Source organism: Lepidochelys kempii, chromosome 9 (genome assembly GCF_965140265.1).
Source record: "Lepidochelys kempii isolate rLepKem1 chromosome 9, rLepKem1.hap2, whole genome shotgun sequence".
In the NCBI taxonomy this organism is placed as follows: domain Eukaryota; kingdom Metazoa; phylum Chordata; order Testudines; family Cheloniidae; genus Lepidochelys; species Lepidochelys kempii.
Genome location: NC_133264.1, coordinates 98,416,332 through 98,436,956, shown reverse-complemented (window position 1 = coordinate 98,436,956; position 20,625 = coordinate 98,416,332). Strand labels below are relative to the sequence as shown.

The window sequence follows — 20,625 nt, the reverse complement described above, 5'->3', positions numbered from 1 at the left end:
GGGCTGGGGACAGGGTGACCCAAGCCCACCCTGCTCCACCGCATCCCAACCCAGGTCCTCCCAGCAACACAGTAGGACCAGTATCTCTTTTCCTTGGGCTACTACCAACCGGCGTCTGGTAGGGATGTTCCACGGCTGCTGGAGCCTGGTTCCTATTTTAATTACTTCTAATCACGCTAATACTTTGTTTTTTCCCCTTTTTAACTAGAACGATGAGTCAACTGGAGAGATAAAAGTAATTGGTGGGGATGACCTCTCAACCTTGACTGGAAAGGTATGTCTTTTAGTGTGAAACAAAAGAAGTACACAACACATTTTTAAGCTGCTCTGCATCATTTTTCTAACTAAATTTTGCAAGATGGCTTTATTTTTAAGACTTATCTATGTTCATATAGTACTATTCTAATGGTCTAACTTAAGGTTTGTGTTTTAAATGAAAATGCATGCAAAGTTTCAAAATAGAGGAGATATTAATGCCGGAATCATAAGCCCTTGAAAAGTGTGATGCCATTTCCATAGAATCATAGAATATCAGGGTTGTAAGGGACCTCAGGAGGTCATCTAGTCCAACCCCTTGCTCAAAGCAGGACCAATTCCCAATTAAATCATCCCAGCCAGGGCTTTGTCAAGCCTGACCTTAAAAACTTCTAAGGAAGGAGATTCCACCACCTCCCTAGGTAACGCATTCCAGTGTTTCACCACCCTCCCAGTGAAAAAGTTTTTCCTAATATCCAACCTAAACCTCCCACACTGCAACTTGAGACCATTGGTCCTCGTTCTGTCATCTGCTACCACTGAGAACAGTCTAGATCCATCCTCTTTGGAACCCCCTTTCAGGTAGTTGAAAGCAGCTATCAAATCCCCCCTCATTCTTCTCTTCTGCAGACTAAACAATCCCAGTTCCTTCAGCCTCTCCTCATAAGTCATGTGTTCCAGTCCCCTAATCATTTTTGTTGCCCTCCGCTGGATGTTTTCCAATTTTTCCACATCCTTCTTGTAGTGTGGGGCCCAAAATGGGACACAGTGCTCCAGATGAGGCCTCACCAGTGTCGAATAGAGGGGAACGATCACGTCCCTCGATCTGCTGGCAATGCCCCTACTTATACATCCCAAAGTGTCATTGGCCTTCTTGGTCCTTTTCTACAGAACTGCTGCCTAGCGATTTGGTCCCTAGTCTGTAGCGGTGCATGGGGTTCTTCCATCCTAAGTGCAGGACTCTGCACTTGTCCTTGTTGAACCTCATCAGATTTCTTTTGGCCCAATCCTCTAATTTGTCCAGGTCTGTCTGTATCCTATCCCTACCCTCCAGCGTATCTACCTCTCCTCCTAGTTAAGTGTCATCTGCAAACTTGCTGAGGGTGCAGTCCACACCATCCTCCAGATCATTAATGAAGATACTGAACAAAACCAGCCCGAGGACCGACCCTTGGGGCACTCCACTTGACACCAGCTGCCAACTAGACATGGAGCCATTGATCACTACCCGTTGAGCCCAACAATCTAGCCAGCTTAAAGATGGGCACTACATTAGCCTTTTTCCAGTCGTCCAGGACCTCCCCTGATTGCCATGAGTTTTCAAAGATAATGGCCAATGACTCTGCAATCACATCCATCAACTCCTTTAGCACTCTCGGATGCAGCGCTCCCATGGACTTGTGCTCCTCCAGCTTTTCGAAATAGTCCCCAACCACTTCTTTGTCCACAGAGGGCTGGTCACCTCCTCCCTATACTGTGCTGCCCAGTGCAGCAGTCTGGGAGCTGACCTTGTTTGTGAAGACAGAGGCAAAAAAAGCATTGAGTACGTTAGCTTTTTCCACATCCTCTTGTCACTAGGTTGCCTCCCTCATTCAGTAAGGGGCCCACACTTTCCTTGACTTTCTTCTTGTTGCTAACATACCTGAAGAAACCCTTCTTGTTACTCTTAACGTCTCTTGCTAGCTGCACCTCCAGGTGTGATTTCGCCTTCCTGATTTCACTCCTGCATGCCCGAGCCATATTTTTATACTCTTCCATGGTCATTTGTCCAATCTTCCACTTCTTGTAAGCTTCTTTTTTTGTGTTTAAGATCAGCAAGGATTTCACTGTGAAGCCAAGCTGGTCGCCTGCCATATTTACTATTCTTTCTACATATCGGGATGGTTTGTCCCTGTAACCTCAATAAGGATTCTTTAAAATACAGCCAGCTCTCCTGGACTCCTTTCCCCCTCATGTTGTTCTCCCAGGGGATCCTGCCCATCAGTTTCCTGAGGTTGTCGAAGTCTGCTTTTCTGAAGTCCAGGGTCCATATTCTGCTGTTCTCCTTTCTTCCCTGTGTCAGGATCCTGAACTCGACCATCTCATGGTCACTGCCTCCCAGGTTCCCATCCACTTTTGCTTCCCCTACTAATTCTTCCCCGTTTGTGAGTAGCAAGTCATCATTTTAATGATGAATATTTCATTAAAAGCACTCAAAAATGTGTAGGCTCTTATATTTTGATCTATTGTTGCATACTTATAATGCTGTTTTTCAAAGTCGTAAGAATTCTACAGACCAGTTAGTATTCTGCATGTGTCAATAGACGGTTATCAATGAGAATCTTCTTGCCAGCACTTCAGAAATGTTAATTAAATAGAATTGGCATTGTTGCATAATGTCTTTGAATTGGATGTAATAATATTACAAATTCTTTTTCTACAGTTTTCAGCTTTTGAGAATGTGAAATTCTGTAAATGGTGACATTAGCATATGTCACTGCATTGATAATATAAGTAATTTAACAGAAAACTGCTAATGGAATCAACATAATCGCCAACTAAATATTCATGGATTTTTTTTTCTTTTTTTTCCCCCACAAGAACGTCTTGATTGTAGAAGTAAGTATTATGTTTCGCTTTGGGTTCTGTAATGTGTGATTTGTGATAACATTTTAACAGGAGATGGTCCTGAATCTGAACACCTCTATATTTCAGCGAGCTGTGAAACCTGAATCTAGGCCTGAATTTTGCAAATGGCCCCTAATTTTCATAATGAGCTGACCCACATACCCTCAAAGTTAGGAATATGTGAAGTCCGGATCTGAATTCTCAGGTTGGCCCCATCTCATCTTACTTAACTGCAGGGAGAGAATGTCCATGTCAAAGTTTTGCAATTGTTACTTTCAATTTGCTGGGATCCTATTTAATCATACTGGTTTATATACTAAAGGAACTTGAACTAAGTGAAATTAAGGATCTCTGTCACTTTATTAATGCACAGACAAGAATTTAAACTGCAATAGTTATGGAAAAAGATTCTTATTGGGAATATCTTAAAATATATAAAACACTCAACAGTGTCTGATGTTTGCACGTATCATTTATATACTAAAAATAAACAATAAATACATTTGTGTTGCATAAAGAGTCTCACTTACCACTGGTTTCAGAGTAGCAGCCGTGTTAGTCTGTATCCGCAAAAAGAAAAGGAGGACTTGTGGCACCTTAGAGACGAACAAATTTATTTGAGCATAAGCTTTCATGAGCCTACAGCTCACTTCATCGGATGAGCTGTAGCTCACAAAAGCTTATGCTCAAATAAATTTGTTCGTCTCTAAGGTGCCACAAGTCCTCCTTTTCTTTTCACTTACTACTGTAGCTCATCATGCACCTCTGGATATTAATATGCAGAATACAATTTAATCTGACTTCCTAGCTGTTAAGATAAATTAGTTCTTACATTGATACCTCCTTTTATTGATGGATGGAGGCTTGTTCTAGCCAGTCAATATTAACTCCTGGGGGAATTCTGCGCCACTGCGCAATGCAGATTTTTTCAGAAATTAATGTTCTACATGCAGAATTTCCTTTTCCCCACAGAAATAGGTTGCAGTGCTGCTGGCTGCCTCTAGGTGCTGCTGGACCCAATAGAGCCCAGCTCACACATAGAAGACACTGCCAGGGGGAGGGGGAGGGAGCTAAAGGGCTCCTGGCAGCTACAGCATGCCCTGAGGGAAGGACTGGGCAGCGTGCAGGAAACTCCATGCAAGCCTGGGCTGAACATCAGACTGTTTCTCCTTCTGGATCCCTGGGCTCTGGGGGCGGATGTCTCGGCTGGACTCTGGGATGGAAGGGGGTGGGTATCTGGGCCAGGGGAAGCCCCGCAGCTGGACTCTGGGGAGGAGGGGGTGCGAGTATCTGGGCTGGGGGAACCCACAGCTGGGCTCGGGGGGGAGGAGCGGGGGGAGATTTGGTTGTATTGGTTGATGGGCGGCCCTGCAGCTGGGTTCTGGGGGGAATGGGTTCTGGGTGTCTGGCCTGCCGAGCTGGGCTTGGGGGGAGGGCAGAGAAACAGGAACTGGGTTGTTGTAGGGGTTTTTTTTAAACTCTCTCCTCCTGGAGGAATGTTTGTATGTTTCTGTATTGTTACAGACATACTTGCTGACAGGTATTTTGAAATAAATTACCAAAATAATTGAAACTGGTGTGATTATGTAGTGTTGTTTGGCAAATAAAATTTGGAGAATTCTGCAGAGTGCCCCCCAGGAGTAAACATTGATTCATTTGCAGATAATGTTCTTGAACAAGGTTTATAACTAAGGCCCTACTTACAGCATGGGATGATTGTAAAATAATTGCAGCTGAGTTGCGGACAAGACATGCAAAATCTCAGAAAGGTAATAAAGGTCCTTTATTAATTGCAGTAATTTGGAAAAGCCAGAGAAGACCTATTTGTTTAAGAAAAATTTGCTGGAACAATATAAGCATTCAAGTATTATGTTATGCCTGCTAATTTTTTTGATAACCAGATATTTTGCTGCAACTGTATTACAGTCATTAATGCACGAGACTAACAGCCGGACTGCCAGCCACCCAGGGCTGACAACCAGGCTCCCACTGTCAGCCCCAGTCAGATGTCAAAATTGTGGTGGAAGCCCAATATTATGGGATCCGTAATTTCCGCAGTATCGCAAATTAAGTAGGGCCTTATTTTTTAACCCTAGGATAGAGAAGTAGTGGCAATAAACAATTAAACAACTTCCTATTTACACAAACAGTATTTTGAAACCTAAAATCATATTAACTTCTTTTCACTTAAATAAACTATGATGATTATGTCAGTAAGAGCCATTTCCTGAAATTGGTCCTATTATGGCACAAGGGAGTGACAACTTCCTTTTGTCATCCCAAAGCTCCTACCTTGGAAATCCTGGGTTTTTACACACGATCCTGCTTTGATCCAAGAAAGCTAGTCTAGTCTGTCATTTATATATTCTATTTTAGTGCATCGTCAAAGTATGTGTGCACCAATTTTTACTTCCCCACTTTTTTTTCCACACAAATATTTCAGTCACCTATGTGATCATTGTCTCCTTTGAAGTGGATTTTACTTCTGAAGGGCAACTATACTGAATTTTATATGGGTCCCATTTGAAATTAATTTATGTCTTTTGAGTACCAGGCAGCTAAATAAATTAGTTTCTCATCTGTTCAATGGCCTATATCATCTACATGGCAGGTTCTTGTCAAACATGAGCCCCATTGCAAATCACCATTCTGCTTGTCAATCAAACAATAAAAATAACTTTACTATAACTTATCTTCTTATGTATGATAGTACCATCATTTTTCATATGATGCCTCCTGTGACTGGCAAAAAAGACTCTAGAAAACTCAGATCTGTCACCTGTAACCACAGGGTCAAACACTGATAGGTCAGTGATGTAACTGATTTCTGTCTTGACTTTAAAAGCTACTGACATGGCAGTTAGGCCTGGTTGCCTTTGTCCATGCATCAGTCTATTTAGTGTGCATACCCACAGCCCTTGTTCATACTTGTGTTAATATCCATTATTTGAAGCGCTGAACAGTTAAATACAACCTGGCATAATCCTTAGGTGGTTTGGGGTGTTTTAGGGGGAAGCTGTATAAAGATAAGATGCAGCAATCAATTTTGCCTTTCAGTGACACCCACTTCTTTATTTCATGTACACCAGACTTCAGACCAGATAGAAGAATGTTCTGCTGAAGGCTTTGTGTTAATCCAACCCAAATTAGGAAATTAAGAGTGATTCTGATGCTTCAGTGCTAACGCTTTCATTGCAGTGGTTATTAATATGACTATTGCTGTTAGAAATGATCTCTTACACATAAAGGATGGCCACAACAGTGCAATAGGGAATAACACCTATATTTGTTTATGTGCAGGAAAAGCCTGATTTCCACTTAGCGAGTTATTTTCATATTATTGCATCTCAGTATGACATGGGCTCTTCGATTAGAATCTGGAAGTGCTACTTTAACAGCTTTTATATAGTTTTCTGACGTGGCTTTTTTATCATCAGGATATAATTGATACTGGTAAAACAATGAAAACACTGCTGTCTCTGCTGAAGCAGTACAATCCAAAGATGGTAAAAGTAGTCAGGTGAGTTGTTATTACAGCTGCTTGTGTTGTGTATTACTTTTTTAAGAACTATAAAAATAGTGAAATAGGATTATAGAATACTTTTATATTTGAAAGGAATTTTTTTTCCCCCTTGACTCAAAGGTGAAAACACCCTTCATAGTATTGTACGTGGTCACACTTTCTCTAGTATAGGGTCTGTTTATTGTGAAAAGGTGCACTTATTTAGACCGACAGGAGCACTTTTCTATCATTTGTGTTCCGACTGCTTAAGGGATTTTGTAGTGAAGAACGATGTGGGGGCTGCCTCTGTGTGTATGAGTGTGTTGGGCATGCATTTTGTCTTGATTACCCTAGGATTTTTTTAAAAAGCCTCCTAATATTTCTGCTCTGAGCTTTCTCAATAATCTTAAGGGGTATTTTTTAATATTATTGGATGCGAGCCTGATTGCAAAATTGGAACCCTGGTTAGCAATTTTTAAAATTGCCATTAGCCTGCAGTAACTGTGTGCAACTCGGCTATAACAATCAAATGTCCGAGAATAATCTGGCCATATCATCTGCTGGGTTTTACTTTTTAGGATTTTAACATTTTTAGTCAAAATATTTTTAAAACACTTATTTTGTTTAAAAAACTTATGACTAAACAACCAAAACTGATGACCATTTAATGTTACTAACAAAGTAGCTGTCAAGCCTAATGGTTTTTACACTTCATAGAATCATAGAATATCAGGCTTGGAAGGGACTTCAGGAGGTCATCTAATCCAACCCCCTGCTCAAAGCAGGACCAATCCCCAATTTATGCCACAAATCCCTAAATGGCCCCCTCAAGGACTGAACTCACAACCCTGGGTTTAGCAGGCCAATGCTCAAACCACTGAGCTATCCCTCCCCCCAACTTCAGATGGCTTGTTCTCTTTCATTATCAAGCTGAATCTTATTTGCATTTTACAGTAAAGATATATTGACTTATAGGAATTATAGATAAGTAATGGGTGGAGGTGGCGTCTAGTCAGGCAGCATTGCCATACCAATACTAAAACAGTTGTTAGACGTGTCTCAGGTAGCTACTTTTTCTGGTAATCTTGGAGTGACATGTCGAGGGTGAGACAGTTACAGACTTCTTATTGGTTTGTTATCTCTGAGGTCACGACAACACACCGGGGAGTTTGAAGAGTGTGTCAAAGGGCTGTATGTCCCTGATAGGGGCCTTTTTTAAAGGGCTTGTGGGCCCTGCCATTACATTTTACATCATATACATATAGCGTAATAGTAAACGACATTCTGGTCACATTATGTAACTTTGAAAAAAGCTTTTTGTAATACTGTAAATTTGTCAAAAGATCTAAGCCATAAATATGCATAAAGGTGAAGATGCTTTACATTTTTGTACCTGTAAACGCTTGCCTGTTTGTGTGTTTTCCATTGCTTTGTGTTGCAGCTGTTGTGCAGAGGGGTTCCAACAGATCCCAGTATGGATTTGAGGTTCCTTGGTCAAATCCCAAACTGGTAGCCCCCAAAAATTAAGTCATTCAGCCAAAACTTCTGTAAACCTCAAATGTCAACGAAGTCAGAAAGCTGACAAGTTTCCAGAAACCCAGCTGAATGCTGGGTTCAGAGATACAAAGGGATTTAGTGTTATGTTGATAGGCAATGGCAGATCCTCTTCCACCCTTAAAGGATGTGGCTGTCTTGCAGGTAGGGAAAGTCATATGGGTGAATACAGAGAGGTTGTGAAAAGTTGACCAGAGGGCAAGTATCCCTGAGAGAAAGGACAAAAGGCATCATGATACCAGGCAGTGGGGCTTAGCAGGGCTTCTTCTTCTTCCTCTCTTCTCAGAGAGCCTCTTCCCTTAAGTAGGTGACACTTTTGAGTACATAATCAGCTTGAGCTGTCTCCAGTGTTCATCCATCAGACACGGGACTTTCTCTCTCCTTTTCTTCACACAAAGCCTTCCCCAAACAATTGCAGCCAAACACGAGACACCACAATGGCCCTTTATGTGAGTGTAGGAGCATCCATGGACTACCTCGAGTCATTGGAATGATACCTCAATATATGGTGATGGACAAAAAGTATGAGAACACTCACTCTGTTCTCCTTTCTCTCTACTTCCTGGAAAGTGCAGTTTTGTTCTGAAAAGTGACAGTAAAAATGGCACTGTCTTAACTTGGCAAATCTGCTCCATGTTTGTATTCTGTTACATTTGCTGACTTTAGTGATAATACTGTTAGCTCTGCAGAATCAACACAGCTGAGAAAGGGGGAGCTGGATTCCATGCCCCTGTGTGCCTCATCAACAGGAATGTTTATTAAATTCCACTTACAGGGATAATCAGGAGCACCTGTGCAAACCTGTTGAAGACATACTGTTGTAAAGGTGGATGCAATTTGGCTTGCAGAACTTCTATGTACTGGTGATGGTGCATAAGAAGGAAGGAACCCAGTTTGGCTCTCAGCTCACAGGCTGAATTTGCAGGTGTGATAACTAGAAAAGCTCTCTCTTTTCTTGTGAACAGAGCACTGTACCTGAGGTTTCTTAGACAAAATGAACATGGAGTCTCATTATGCCAGTTTACAGAATCACTTTTCAGAACTGAATTATACTATAACTCCTGGCTGACTTTTCTACTCTCTGCGTCAGGCGCATGTTTGACTCTTGTCCATTTAGCTAGACTGTCAACTGTTCGTGATTCAACCAGAAGTCTTCATCCGATCAATCTGATTGATTGCTGGGAGGTACAATACAGGATATATTTAATTGATGAAATTCTGCCTTCAGTTATACCCATTCAATATCAGTGAAGTTCAAGACTGGCTTGGTTTTTAGTAATTAATTCTCTATCTAGTTTTTTTGATCATCTTGTAGCTGCTGATTTCCATATTTCAAATTTCTACTGGTTTTAATTGACAGCTTGTTGGTAAAAAGAACTCCTCGAAGTGTGGGATATCGGCCTGACTGTAAGTGACCCCTTTTTGCCAGTCATCAATAAATATTTTGAAATTAACAAAGAAACACATTATCAAAGTATATAGAATGTTTTTAATCAAACTGTAAGAATATTTGGAATGTTTGTCTCCAGTTCACTTTTTTCTGATGATTCTTGGGCAATGTACTCTGATTTATCTAGTGCATAACAATACGTATGGGCAGAATGTACCTTATTTTGACACCCTTTTTATATTAAAGGGACATTGTCTAGTAGGTATGTCCAAAATACAGGTGGTTCTTCAGCAATTGTCCATATAGGTTCTACTTCTGATGCACACGTGCCCGATGCACACAAGATTGGATTCTTTTGGCCAGCAGTGTCTGTTGGGATCACGCCTGTGCCCAAGGGCATAAAGGGAAGAGTAGGTCCAACCATCCCTCAGTTCTTGCTTGGTGCCTGTAGCCACAAGCCAGACCCCTACATAGAGCCTGCTTCTCTTGCATACTCTGCAACCTAAAACCTGATTTATTTTATAAATAATTAGTATAGACAGGGTAGTGACAGTTTAGTGGAGTTAGTAGTAGTATTTGATACCTGTGGACTATAAGACAAACAAAGCAACAAAAAAGTCTTCTTAGAGTTAGGGATTTACCAAGTACAAGGATCTAGCCCAGCTTCAAAACTCGCCCCTTTTACAATGCAGCTATCCCACTGCAGGATAGACACCCAAGGCGTCTTTGTGCCTCAGGGAGGGGTAAATCTGATGTACTGTGTATTATCGGCCATTTTTTCCTAAAAGAACGCACAAGACAAGAGGCTTGCCTTGGGTTAGAACGATCTCCTTGTATCTGGAGAAAAAGGCCCTGCTAGGTCTGAACAGCCGTCATCTTGCAGCACTTCTGTATGCTCTGGCTCAGCTCCTAGTTCCCAGGCTCACTGATCTAAGAAAGCGTCAGCCAAGACCAGCAAAGTAGCTAAGTCATCTGAGAGAGGCAGGGAAGAACATGGCTCCTCTAGGCTCTAGAGAGCCCAGATATTGGTCACCTTCAGAGGGACCGAGTAGAAAGAGGCAGAGATCACCTCAACCTGCTTCCTCAAAAGGTAGGTTATGGCCCAGAAGGGATCCCTCTGATATCCATCACCGAGACCAATCACCAAGCAAGAGTACTATCTCAAGCAGAGCTCTGTGCTTCGCCCAGCACTGATCTTGGTCCACCTGGTGCTGACAGTGTCAGCATCTACGACTCCCGTGCTGATGACCACAGTACAGCTCTTCTTGGTACTGACCTGAGCACGGAAGCCAGTTTTGGTAGCGAGTGATCTAACTGACTGCTCAGCCTGAATCACCACTGCTGTCTTCAGTGGTGCGAGAGTGCCTTCTGCTAGTGCCATTACAGTACAGAGCACTTTCTCGATCCTGGCAAGAGCGGAGCCCACAGCTCACCCTGGGAATCTTGTTAAAGCAGCCCCACATCTAGAAGAGGAGTACTCGCTTCCTCAGCTTCTGAGCACAGCAGGGAGGCATCCTCTGCCCACCAACCCTGGTCCCGTTCGTATGACCCCTATTTGTCAGACAGGGCATCTAGGACCTATTATTACACACACAAACCTAGGGGATCTAGGGAAGCGCATTCTCCATGGTGCTCACCCCGTAGCCCCTTAATCTTACCAGGGTCATACCTGGCTCTGCTTGGGCCCCTTGGCGCACAGCTAACAAGAAAGCCAACTTCTACTGCTGCTTCTAAGGCTAGGTCTCCCTCCTCCACGAGATCCCCTAGGGTTGTAAAAAGGCACAGGTGGCTCACACTGTCAGCAGCAGGAACGTGAAAATGAAGAACAGCAGCTATTTCCTTGTCCTTACCAGACAAGGCACATTCCTTCTTCACAGCCTGACAGCCATAAGATGTTCCAGGAATTTCTGTGCTGAATGGCAGACACTCTTGAGATCCCTGTAGAAGTAGTGCAGGAAAAGTCTATGGTTTTACAAAGCACTGTTCCCGCGTGGAGGCATCAAGATCCGATGCCTACTTTGGCAACGTTGCCCAGTCGTCTTTATTCAGATGCAATTCAAGCACCCACTTCCTATCTACCATGGCACTGCTTGAGTGTCACCAGAAGTGGACTGCACATGGACTGTTGCTTGAGGAGGAAAAAACGGTTACTTACCGTAGAGTAACTGTGGTTCTTTGAGATGTGTTGACCTCATGTATTCCATGACCCACCCTTCTTCCCCACTACAATGGAATCCTGTAATTACCTGCATTCTGTATGGGCGAAGGAACTGAGGGACGGTTTGACCCACTCTGCCCTTTATGCCCTTGAGTGCGGGGGTACAGGCCTAGCCACAGCAGACTCTGCTATTCAAAAAAATCTGATCTTGTCTGCACCGGGGGCATGTGCACCAGAAGTAGAATCCATGTGGCCAATCCATCGTGAAGAATCATGGTTACGATAGAGTAAGGAACTTTTGCATGTGAAACTTTTAAAATGAAACCTAAATTAGTAGAAATGCATTCATGAATTTCAAAATTTCAATACAAATAGATTTTATTTGGAGCAAACGTTTGTAAGCTATACATTGCAGCATTGTGCTACTGCATGAAAATCAGAAATTGAAATTAACGAGTCTGTTTTCATTTCTAAGATAAGTGAAATGAATGAAGTTAACGGACTAGATAGTGAAAAGTAAATTAGATTTGTAAAATAGTTTAGAAACTGAGGATGCTTGAGGAGAACAAATAAGGACATTTGGGTTTTAAAAAAAAATATGCTAATATGACAGTGCTTTTTAAAAAAACAAAAAAACCACTGGTACATGAAGTCTAACAAGACAATGAATTATGGTCCTTTTCAGTTGTTGGATTTGAAGTGCCGGACAAGTTTGTTGTGGGTTATGCCCTTGATTATAATGAATACTTCCGAGATTTGAATGTAAGTAATGTTTTCCTTAATACTTTTTACTCTTTCAAAACTAGGGAGAAGGAAATAGGATAATTCATTTTTTTCCTACTTAAACTGTACTTTCATACACAAGCCTGATCACTTTGTTAGTGATGTAGTGGCCAGGGAAAAACTTTAGCAGCAGAGCAACCTTTCAACTCTCATTAGGCAGGCCAACATGGATCTTCTGCTTAGCTCTGGAGAAAGGAGGCTTACATGCTCCTTATTGACTAGAAGGGAAAGAATGGAACAGCTGTAGTGGTCTTGTCTCACCAGGTTTTTTCACAATTAACAACAGAAGGACAATTTGGAATAAAGAATGAATTGCCCTTGAGTTCCCACCCATTCCTGGGTCTTGTTCTCTGGGTGGCACAAGTCTCTTAGCAGGGATCAGGTGGGATATGGGGGAATTAACATTTTGATACAAAAAACAGACTTTAAAATTATTCTGTATAAATCAACTAATGAAATTAGCGATAAATAACATGGAAATGTGTGATACCCTTTTTTTTTCTCTCAGTAGAATTGCATTATTGAATGAATGTCTAAAACTTTATAGATGTTAGTTTTCTAATATCAGCTTTCTGTTTCGTTTCAGCATATTTGTGTGATTAGTGAGACTGGGAAACAGAAATACAAAGCGTGAGAGCATAGTTCAAGTGCTGTGACAACAGAGCTTTGCAACATTTTATTTCCTGAGTCCTATGTTTTAACAGATTCAAGTCTGAAACACCAGCTAACTGTGTAGAATGTCCGAGCCTCATTGTCATATGCTCACTATAGCTTATTGCATGTACAGTATAAGAAACTTGTCTTGTTCATTTATAGTTTTGAAATGTCAAATAATTAGTGCAGTTCTGATTTTTATCTGCACTATGAATCTATCAACTATCGCTACCCCTCGGTGGGTTGTGTTGTTTGTGAGCTGCACTCTTGAAGTGGTGAATTGCTTAAACCTAATCGACCCTGAAATACTTCAAAGTACTGTTAATGTAAGCCCATTTTAAGGTAGGGAAGTCTATTAACAATATTTTGAAATGTGTAAATTATATTTTAATGCACAATTGTGATTATTGATACCTGCACTCTTGGGGTGTTAGAAAGCATGAGGAGCAGCCAGTTATAGTACCTGTAATCGCCAAGGTGTTAACCACGGCTCGTGGAGTAGCCTTACTGCCATTAAAGGAAGTCTGAGTGAAAAATGTCAGTTTGGGCCGAAAGGAGATGGACTGACAAAACTGAATGTTTAAAAACTAGTTCTCACGGAGCTGCCCCTTTCTTGTAGGTTAATATTTTCTTCAAAATATTTATCACCCAGTGGGAATTGCCTTTTAAATCTAAACAGCTATAATATATTTTACATTTGTGAAAAAATATGGTAATGTTTATAAGAGTCACAAAGCAAAGTACTTTAAAGGCTGTTTCTTTAAAATAAAACCTATACACCTGCACCCTCATGGTATACATTAAAATGCTCTTGAAATGTGCTTTTTGCTAATGATATTTGGTCCTAAGTCTTTCTAACAGTGAAGGCAGACTCTCTGCCTTTGCAAGTTTCTCAAAGACTTCAGTAAATTCTAGTATACCATATGTAGAAAAAATATTGCACTGGGGGGAAAAATATAGAAATGCTTCCATGCACTATACCAAACTAGATTCACAGAATATAGTGTTTATATATTGGTTGTTTGATCTGCTTTGACAAGGTAAATAGTGAAGATAATTGCTTATTAAACACATACATATGGAAATATACAAATATTTTGTGAGTGATCCTTATGTTTTGTCTTGTTGACTTGTCTCTGCTCTGGAGATACCTTGAAGAATGCTGGTATTATTCTGGACACGGTGCCTCACACAGAGTCCATCTTGGTCACATTTTTTAGTCTCTTGACTTTCACAGTTCCTGTACAACATACTTAGATTCCTGTCTTGTTTTTCAGAACTTCACATAATTCAGGGCGTAATACATACTGTTTTCTTGCCAGGCAAGCTACTCTAACTGTATGAGCATATGTTGGATCATTCTGTTTTTCTTTTTGAAGTTTAACTTGTTTCCATAATTTTTCCTAGTAGTGCACATTCTCTGAGATATATTGTCCATGCCTAGTGTGCTCTGGTACAGCTGTATAGGTAATTGGCCTAACTACAGTATGCATTATTTACAAAATTTAGGTTAGTCTTAATAGTCATAATCAGTAGAAGGCTTTTGTTTGTGAATCTTGTCATTACAGAATAGTATACAGGTTGTGTGTGACTGAACCGCATTTTAAAATGTTTTTAGCATTATGAGTTTTATATTTAATATTCCAAAGAGTTCCTCTAAATCCACGATGCAGTAGCTGACTATTTAGCATTTTGTCTTAGGTTCTAAAATGGTGTTTGCATATGTCTTTTCAAGGTCAGGCCTTGGCCCTTGGACTTTACTTTTGAGTATACGTGGTATCTGGTATACTTGGCAATGCCAAGAAAAGGACAGAAGGAGCAAAATAAATATTTGAAGAGAGAAATGCGTAAAACTCTCCAAAATCAGTTCACCTAATTGGCCTTTGACTTAGGCTATGTCTGCACTATGGACTTTACAGCAACATAGCTGTACCGCTGCAGCGTCTCCTGTGTAGCCGCTCTATGCCAGCAGAAGAGCCTTCTCCCACCAGCATAATTAAACCGCCTCCAACAAGCGGCGGCAGCTGTGTTGGTATGAGAGTGTCTCCTGCCGACATAACACTGTCCACAGCGGCACTTTTGTTAGTGAAATTTATACCAACATTTATACCATTGTGGGAGTTTTTTCACACCTATGACCGACAAAAGTGCTAGCGTAGACAAAGCCTCAGTCCTGGCTGCATTTAGGGCCTGATCCTTCAAGATACTGAGGACCCACTGACTTGAGTAATAGTTCCCTGCTTCACTAGGGGTGCTCTGAGAATAAATCCATCCATGTGTCTAAGGCATTCAGATACTACTACAATGGTGGGCTGGAGGGGCATAGATGTACCTACCTTGATAAAGGACAAAAAGTGAGAGTCAAGGATGTTTAGCACATTGTAGGATTAGGCCCTGAAGTATTCTGTCTCTCTAGGTACTTGTATACACCCCATCACTGTGGCGTCTGAGTGCCTCAAAGTGATGAGTCTGCTATCCTCACAATACCCCTAACAGATGGGGAGCAGAGCCATAGGAAGATGAAGGGTACGCCTACACTACAGCCAGGGGTGGGATTTGCAGCTCACGTAGACGTACCTGCGCTGGCTTTAATCCAGCTAGCTCCCCGGAAATAGCAGTGAGACTATGGCGGCCCAAGCTGCATAAACAAGGACATATCCAGAGAGGGTCAAGCAAGCTGAAGCTGGCACCATGGCATCCTCCCCACTCTTTTAGGCAAGCTAGCTGGGGTAAAGCAAGCCTGGGTACTTCTATACCCTTGGCTGCAGCTTAGATGCATCTTAAGTGCCATGCTCGTGGTCATGCAGGAGGTGTGGCAAAGCTGGGAATTACTCTAGTCCTCTTGACTTCCATTAAACTGTCTTAACCACAGAACTGTTCTTCCATAGGATCAAGCAGCCTGTAGGCTTTAAAAACCAGTGTGATGTGTGGACTGATAAATTATAACGGTTGTGAAACATTTTGTTCTGAACAATGCTTTGTTTAGTTTCTCAGTATGTAAAATTCTGAGAAGGAAGAGACCCTTCTTTTTTGGACTTCATATATAAAATCTTGTATACATCACAGATGAACTTTGTTTACCCTTCAGAAGCAGTGCTCTGATTTAAAAGTTTATTTATATTAAAAATATTGTTCACAGTAAGAAACTTCATTGTACACTATTGTGTCCTAGCTAGGTTAGACTGCAATAATTCAGAACACTTCTGAATTACTGCAGTCTAATTTTAAACATTAAAATGTACTACATTGATACAAATTACATAGTCATTGCCTGAAAAGAAATAGAAGATCATTTACTCTGTAGTCCGGGTATAAAGGACTGGGGGTTGAGTTGCATTTTTTTTAGTTTAAATTCTCTCTTTCTGTAAGTCAAATATACATTTGTCATAGGGTAGTCCTGCCTTGAGCGCCCTCCTATGGGAGGCTGTGGTACAGCAGGCTCAGCTGCATCAGATTCCACTTTGAGTTCCCTGTAATTCCACTTCAGGCTCTCTTGCTTAATACCCCTCCTTGGGGCTGGTTTAGTCCCAAAACATAGTTCAAATAATCTCCAACAAAAGGCCGTTTCTCACAACCAGTGTAAGTAGTCCCTAAAACCCCACTTTTCCCAGTGGGGAAACCCCCTCCCCCGTCTCAGTGCTTGGAGATCATCTTCCCAGGGAAGCATCCTTCACTCCCTTGGCTCTCACGTTCACCTGGGTCCACCTCTCCAGTGTGGAGGTGGCAGCAGATAAGCCCCTCTGCTGCTCTCCCCCCCCTCTGGCCCTGGATTGGGGAGGTCAGCTGGAAATCCCCATTGCTGCTCTCCTGCTTTCCCCCAGGAGCCACATACTGTCTCCTGGCTCTGGCAGCTCTCACCTGCCAACCACTCACTTCCAGGCAGCTCTCACCTGCCTCTTTCCTGACTTGACCCTCAGACAGCCCTGACTCTCCAGGTCTCCCTTTCTTAGAGTCTCCCTGATTTTTATTATAGCCCCAGATGCTGCCCCATCCTCTTGAATTGGCCAAACTGGGACCACCTGTTCTGGCACAGGGACACTTGACCTGCTTCATTTACAGGAGCCATGTCTTTACTGGGGGGGAAATGCTTGGTTTTGAATGCTTACAGAAGGTGATACGCAATCCCTGATGCATTTGTAATTTTACACTGGATAATTCAAACCATGGAACATATTTATTTTAGCTGCCTAAATTCTACAAATTACAATTCTGTTGTGTGGAACTTTGGTTTTTTCACCATCTTTGTTATTATGTGAAGCTTAAAGTAGGCTAGATAAATAAAGCATTAATGAGGCTGAACTAAAAATATTCTAGAGAACACATTGATGAAGCTTGATTAAAAGCCTTGATACAGTTTGAGTGCTTGCAGTTCATTCAGTTTCATCTTTGTATAATATTGCAATAGAAAATTTACTGTCTGAGGATCCAGCCAAACAAAAACATTTAAATTGCCTTGTAATTGTACATTTCACTGATTAACTAGACATTAGTTGCATTGCATCTTAAATTATGCACTAAAGTCCCTTTATGTTTCTATATTAGTAGATCAACAGTGCTATCTGATGCTACTAAGTAGGTGCCCAGGGTTCACCAAAGGACTGTTCTTGTGTGGGGCAAATTGCTCATTCCCAATTGCACCTTGCAGGATCAGGTTTCAAAAGTGTGGGTACCCTCTTTTATTAGTGAAAGGAGAAGGTAGCACTTTTGTTTTGCGATAGCTTCCTGACTCTGTAAAGGTACCAGGATCCACCATGGTCACAACTGTTGCAGGCCTGAAAATGAAGACAGGAGGAGCCATGTGAAGAGTGGGGCAAAGAAAAGGACAGAGATAAAGGTGAGTGATTTTTTTACTAGGGGAGCTGCTGTGGGAGGGAATGTACTGGCAGTGGTCAGGTAACAAAAGTATCTGCTGCCACTGTCAGGCTGGGTGAAGAAAAAGCTACTTTGGATGGCTAGGGTGGACAGGTTTCTTTAAACTTGACTCTGCTCTGAGTTAATCAGTCACTGATGCTGAAAAACCTCTCTAGTATTACACTAAAATGAAAGTAGGACTGGCAGCGGGCCCTCGGCCGCCAGTGTCTGTTCGTTCAGCTGTAGCTGGATCCTTCCCTTCCTTGCAGTTGCTATTATTTAAGTAACAAAAAGTGATTCTTGGCTTCTCCCCTTCCAGCTACAATCAGAAAAAAACCTGCTGTGATTGTCAAGTGTCTTCAGTTTGCTGTCAATCAGTTGCATATTGGTGAACTATAAACTGTGGCATTAGGAAGGGCCTCTTCCCAGGAGAGAACCACTTCCTGTGAGAGGGCCCGGTGTTGATTTTTTTTTTTTTCCTTTCACAACTGCAGCAGAAAAAGAACCAAATACACAGCAAGTGTCCTGCTAGGTCCCTTTTTAACTCCACATCTATGTCCAACTTTTACCACACGTATCCATGGTAAATTGGCCTCTGCAATTAGCTAATTAGTCCCCAACCTGTCCACTGCCCAGTTTACACCTTCTGTTGTTGGGATTGCCACAGGATATCAGTGGGGTCAGAATTTGGCCCCATTTCTTTTTCTTGCTCTGTCAGTGGTAACCAGTCACTGGTTTCCATCAGAATGTTGATTATTTCTGTGGTAGCTTTTTCTATTTTATATGACAGATGTTTAAACACCTTTACTCCAGAGTCTATTACATTGCGTGGGTGCAGTAAATGCTGTTAACTTTTTCAACCTTGCTCTTTCGGGTCCGGGACGGGGTCGGCAACCTGCAGCTCTGGAGCTACATGCACCACTTTGGCTGCTCCCTTATGGGCAGCCGTTTTTTGAGGGGGGTGCGAAGTGCAGGCTCTGGCCGGGAGACGCTTACCACAGGCGGCTCCCAGCTGGCAGCACAATAGGACTCAAGCAGGCTGCCCGCCTGCCCTGGCCCCATGCTACTCCCGGAAGCAGCTGGCTGGCTGCTGGCATGCCCCTTGAGGGGAGGGGGACAGCGAGTTTCCATACGCTGTCTGTGCCCGCAAGCACCACCCCTGCAGCTCCCATTGGTTGGCTCCCAGCCAATGAGAACTGTGAGGACGGTGCTGGGGTCGGGACAGTACGCAGAGCTGCCTTCCACCCCCACCAGGGGCCGCAGAGACATGCCAGTCGCTTCCGGGAGCAGCGTGGGGCCAGGGCAGGCAGGCAGCCTGCCTGAGCCCTACTGCACTGCCAGATGGGAGCCACCTGTGGTAAGTGCCTCCCGGCCAGAGCCTGCACCTTGCACCCCCTCCAGCACCCCAACCTCCTGCCCGAGGTCAGAATCCCCTCCTGCACCAAACTCCCTCCCAGACCCCACACCCCAATCCGCTGCCTCAGCCCAGAGCCGCCTCCTGTTTATAATCAAATTCAAACAGCTCATTACCAAGGCAACTGTTGTCTACCAATAAAACTCTTGGAATTTCTTGTGAAAAGGAAAGGATGTGCTCAGCCATTACTAGTATGTTCCAACATCCAACAGTGTAAAAAGTCTAACACCAGAAATAAAATAGATCAGATAATTACCTTCAATAAAAAAAAAAAAGGATTGGTGAGTAGTAATAACTTTAATATGCTCAATTATTATTAGTTGATAAATTCTAACTCTACAAGTAGCTTTGCGTGTGATGTGGCTCTCGAAATATTTTGATCAAAGGCAAAAACCAAAAAATGGCTCTTCTTTGGAAGGTGGCCGACCCCTGGTCTCGGAGGTTTTCGTCTTGACCCTGCATTTGGTAGAGGAGATCGCCCTCTGCTGAACAGTGCCTGTTGTAAACGTGCTCAAGCATTTGGTCAGGCTTTTCACAGGGCTCCGTGTCCGCCTAACTCTGCTCGAGAGAGTGTGAAACTCCCACTGACTGAAATGGGAACAGATTTAGGCCAACATGGAGCCCCTCTGAAAAGCCTATCTTCAGTGTACAACTGCAAATAGCATTAGGGCAAAACGGAGGCTATTTACCTTCCAAGGAATGATTCTCCCCCAGATAACATTGGCTGCCAAGTACTTTTCAATTTGGTGTCTAACCACTCCACTTTAGAAGCTGCTGCTGCCACCCAGTGACAAGTAGGCTTCATTGTGCACTACAGACCCTCCGGCAGACTCAGGTGCTAAGGGTCACCTTTAAAAAATGTTGCAATATATTTATTTGTCAGACATTTGTCCGTTAAACATCTCTTCTTGGCATTTCTTCCTTCTCTCCCCCCTCCCTGTCCCAAACACACCAAAAATTACTTACAGGGATTTGACAAGGAAACATTATTTAGTATTAGAATGCCATGTGCAGTATATGACTTTGTAACTTTTTTGGCTAGTAACAGCACTAGTTAGCTTTTCTGTCTGCTACAGAGCACCAGCCTTTGTGCATCTTCCACGCTCCCCTCTCTGCATATCTGATACACCTCCTGACAGTTATGCACACTCAAAGGTAATTGTTTTCATTTTATGGGTAAGGCTATAGGCATGCTCTTATTTGGTTTAGCATAAACTGAGACCCGAGATACTGGATAGTTTTTATATAGAGACTTATATTGAACTTGAATATTGAATTGTATTTTGAGGAGTTTTTAATACCCTCCTTTGTTATTTGAGCATGAAAACCATTCCCTCATACGTGCGGGACTCTGTAAGGTAAGTGCAGTCTGCCGCTTTCATGATACTTGACAGTTTTCAATCCAGAAAAGTAAGGTTTCAAGTTGTGCTTTTTTTTTTTTCTTTTTCTTACAGTGA

General features: G+C 42.4%; 1 protein-coding gene across 1 annotated transcript in view; it reads left to right on the top strand.

Annotated features, from left to right (window-relative positions):
- The window catches only part of HPRT1 (hypoxanthine phosphoribosyltransferase 1), a 29,345-nt gene extending 15,349 nt beyond the window's left edge, over nt 1–13,996 (top strand). The window contains exons 4-9 of the mRNA XM_073358504.1: nt 209–274; nt 2,836–2,853; nt 6,300–6,382; nt 9,279–9,325; nt 12,152–12,228; nt 12,836–13,996. Of these exons, the coding sequence (XP_073214605.1) occupies nt 209–274; nt 2,836–2,853; nt 6,300–6,382; nt 9,279–9,325; nt 12,152–12,228; nt 12,836–12,883 (339 nt within the window). The 3' untranslated portion in view covers nt 12,884–13,996. The remainder of the gene's footprint in view (nt 1–208; nt 275–2,835; nt 2,854–6,299; nt 6,383–9,278; nt 9,326–12,151; nt 12,229–12,835) is intronic.
- Nucleotides 13,997–20,625: the final 6,629 nt, after the last annotated feature.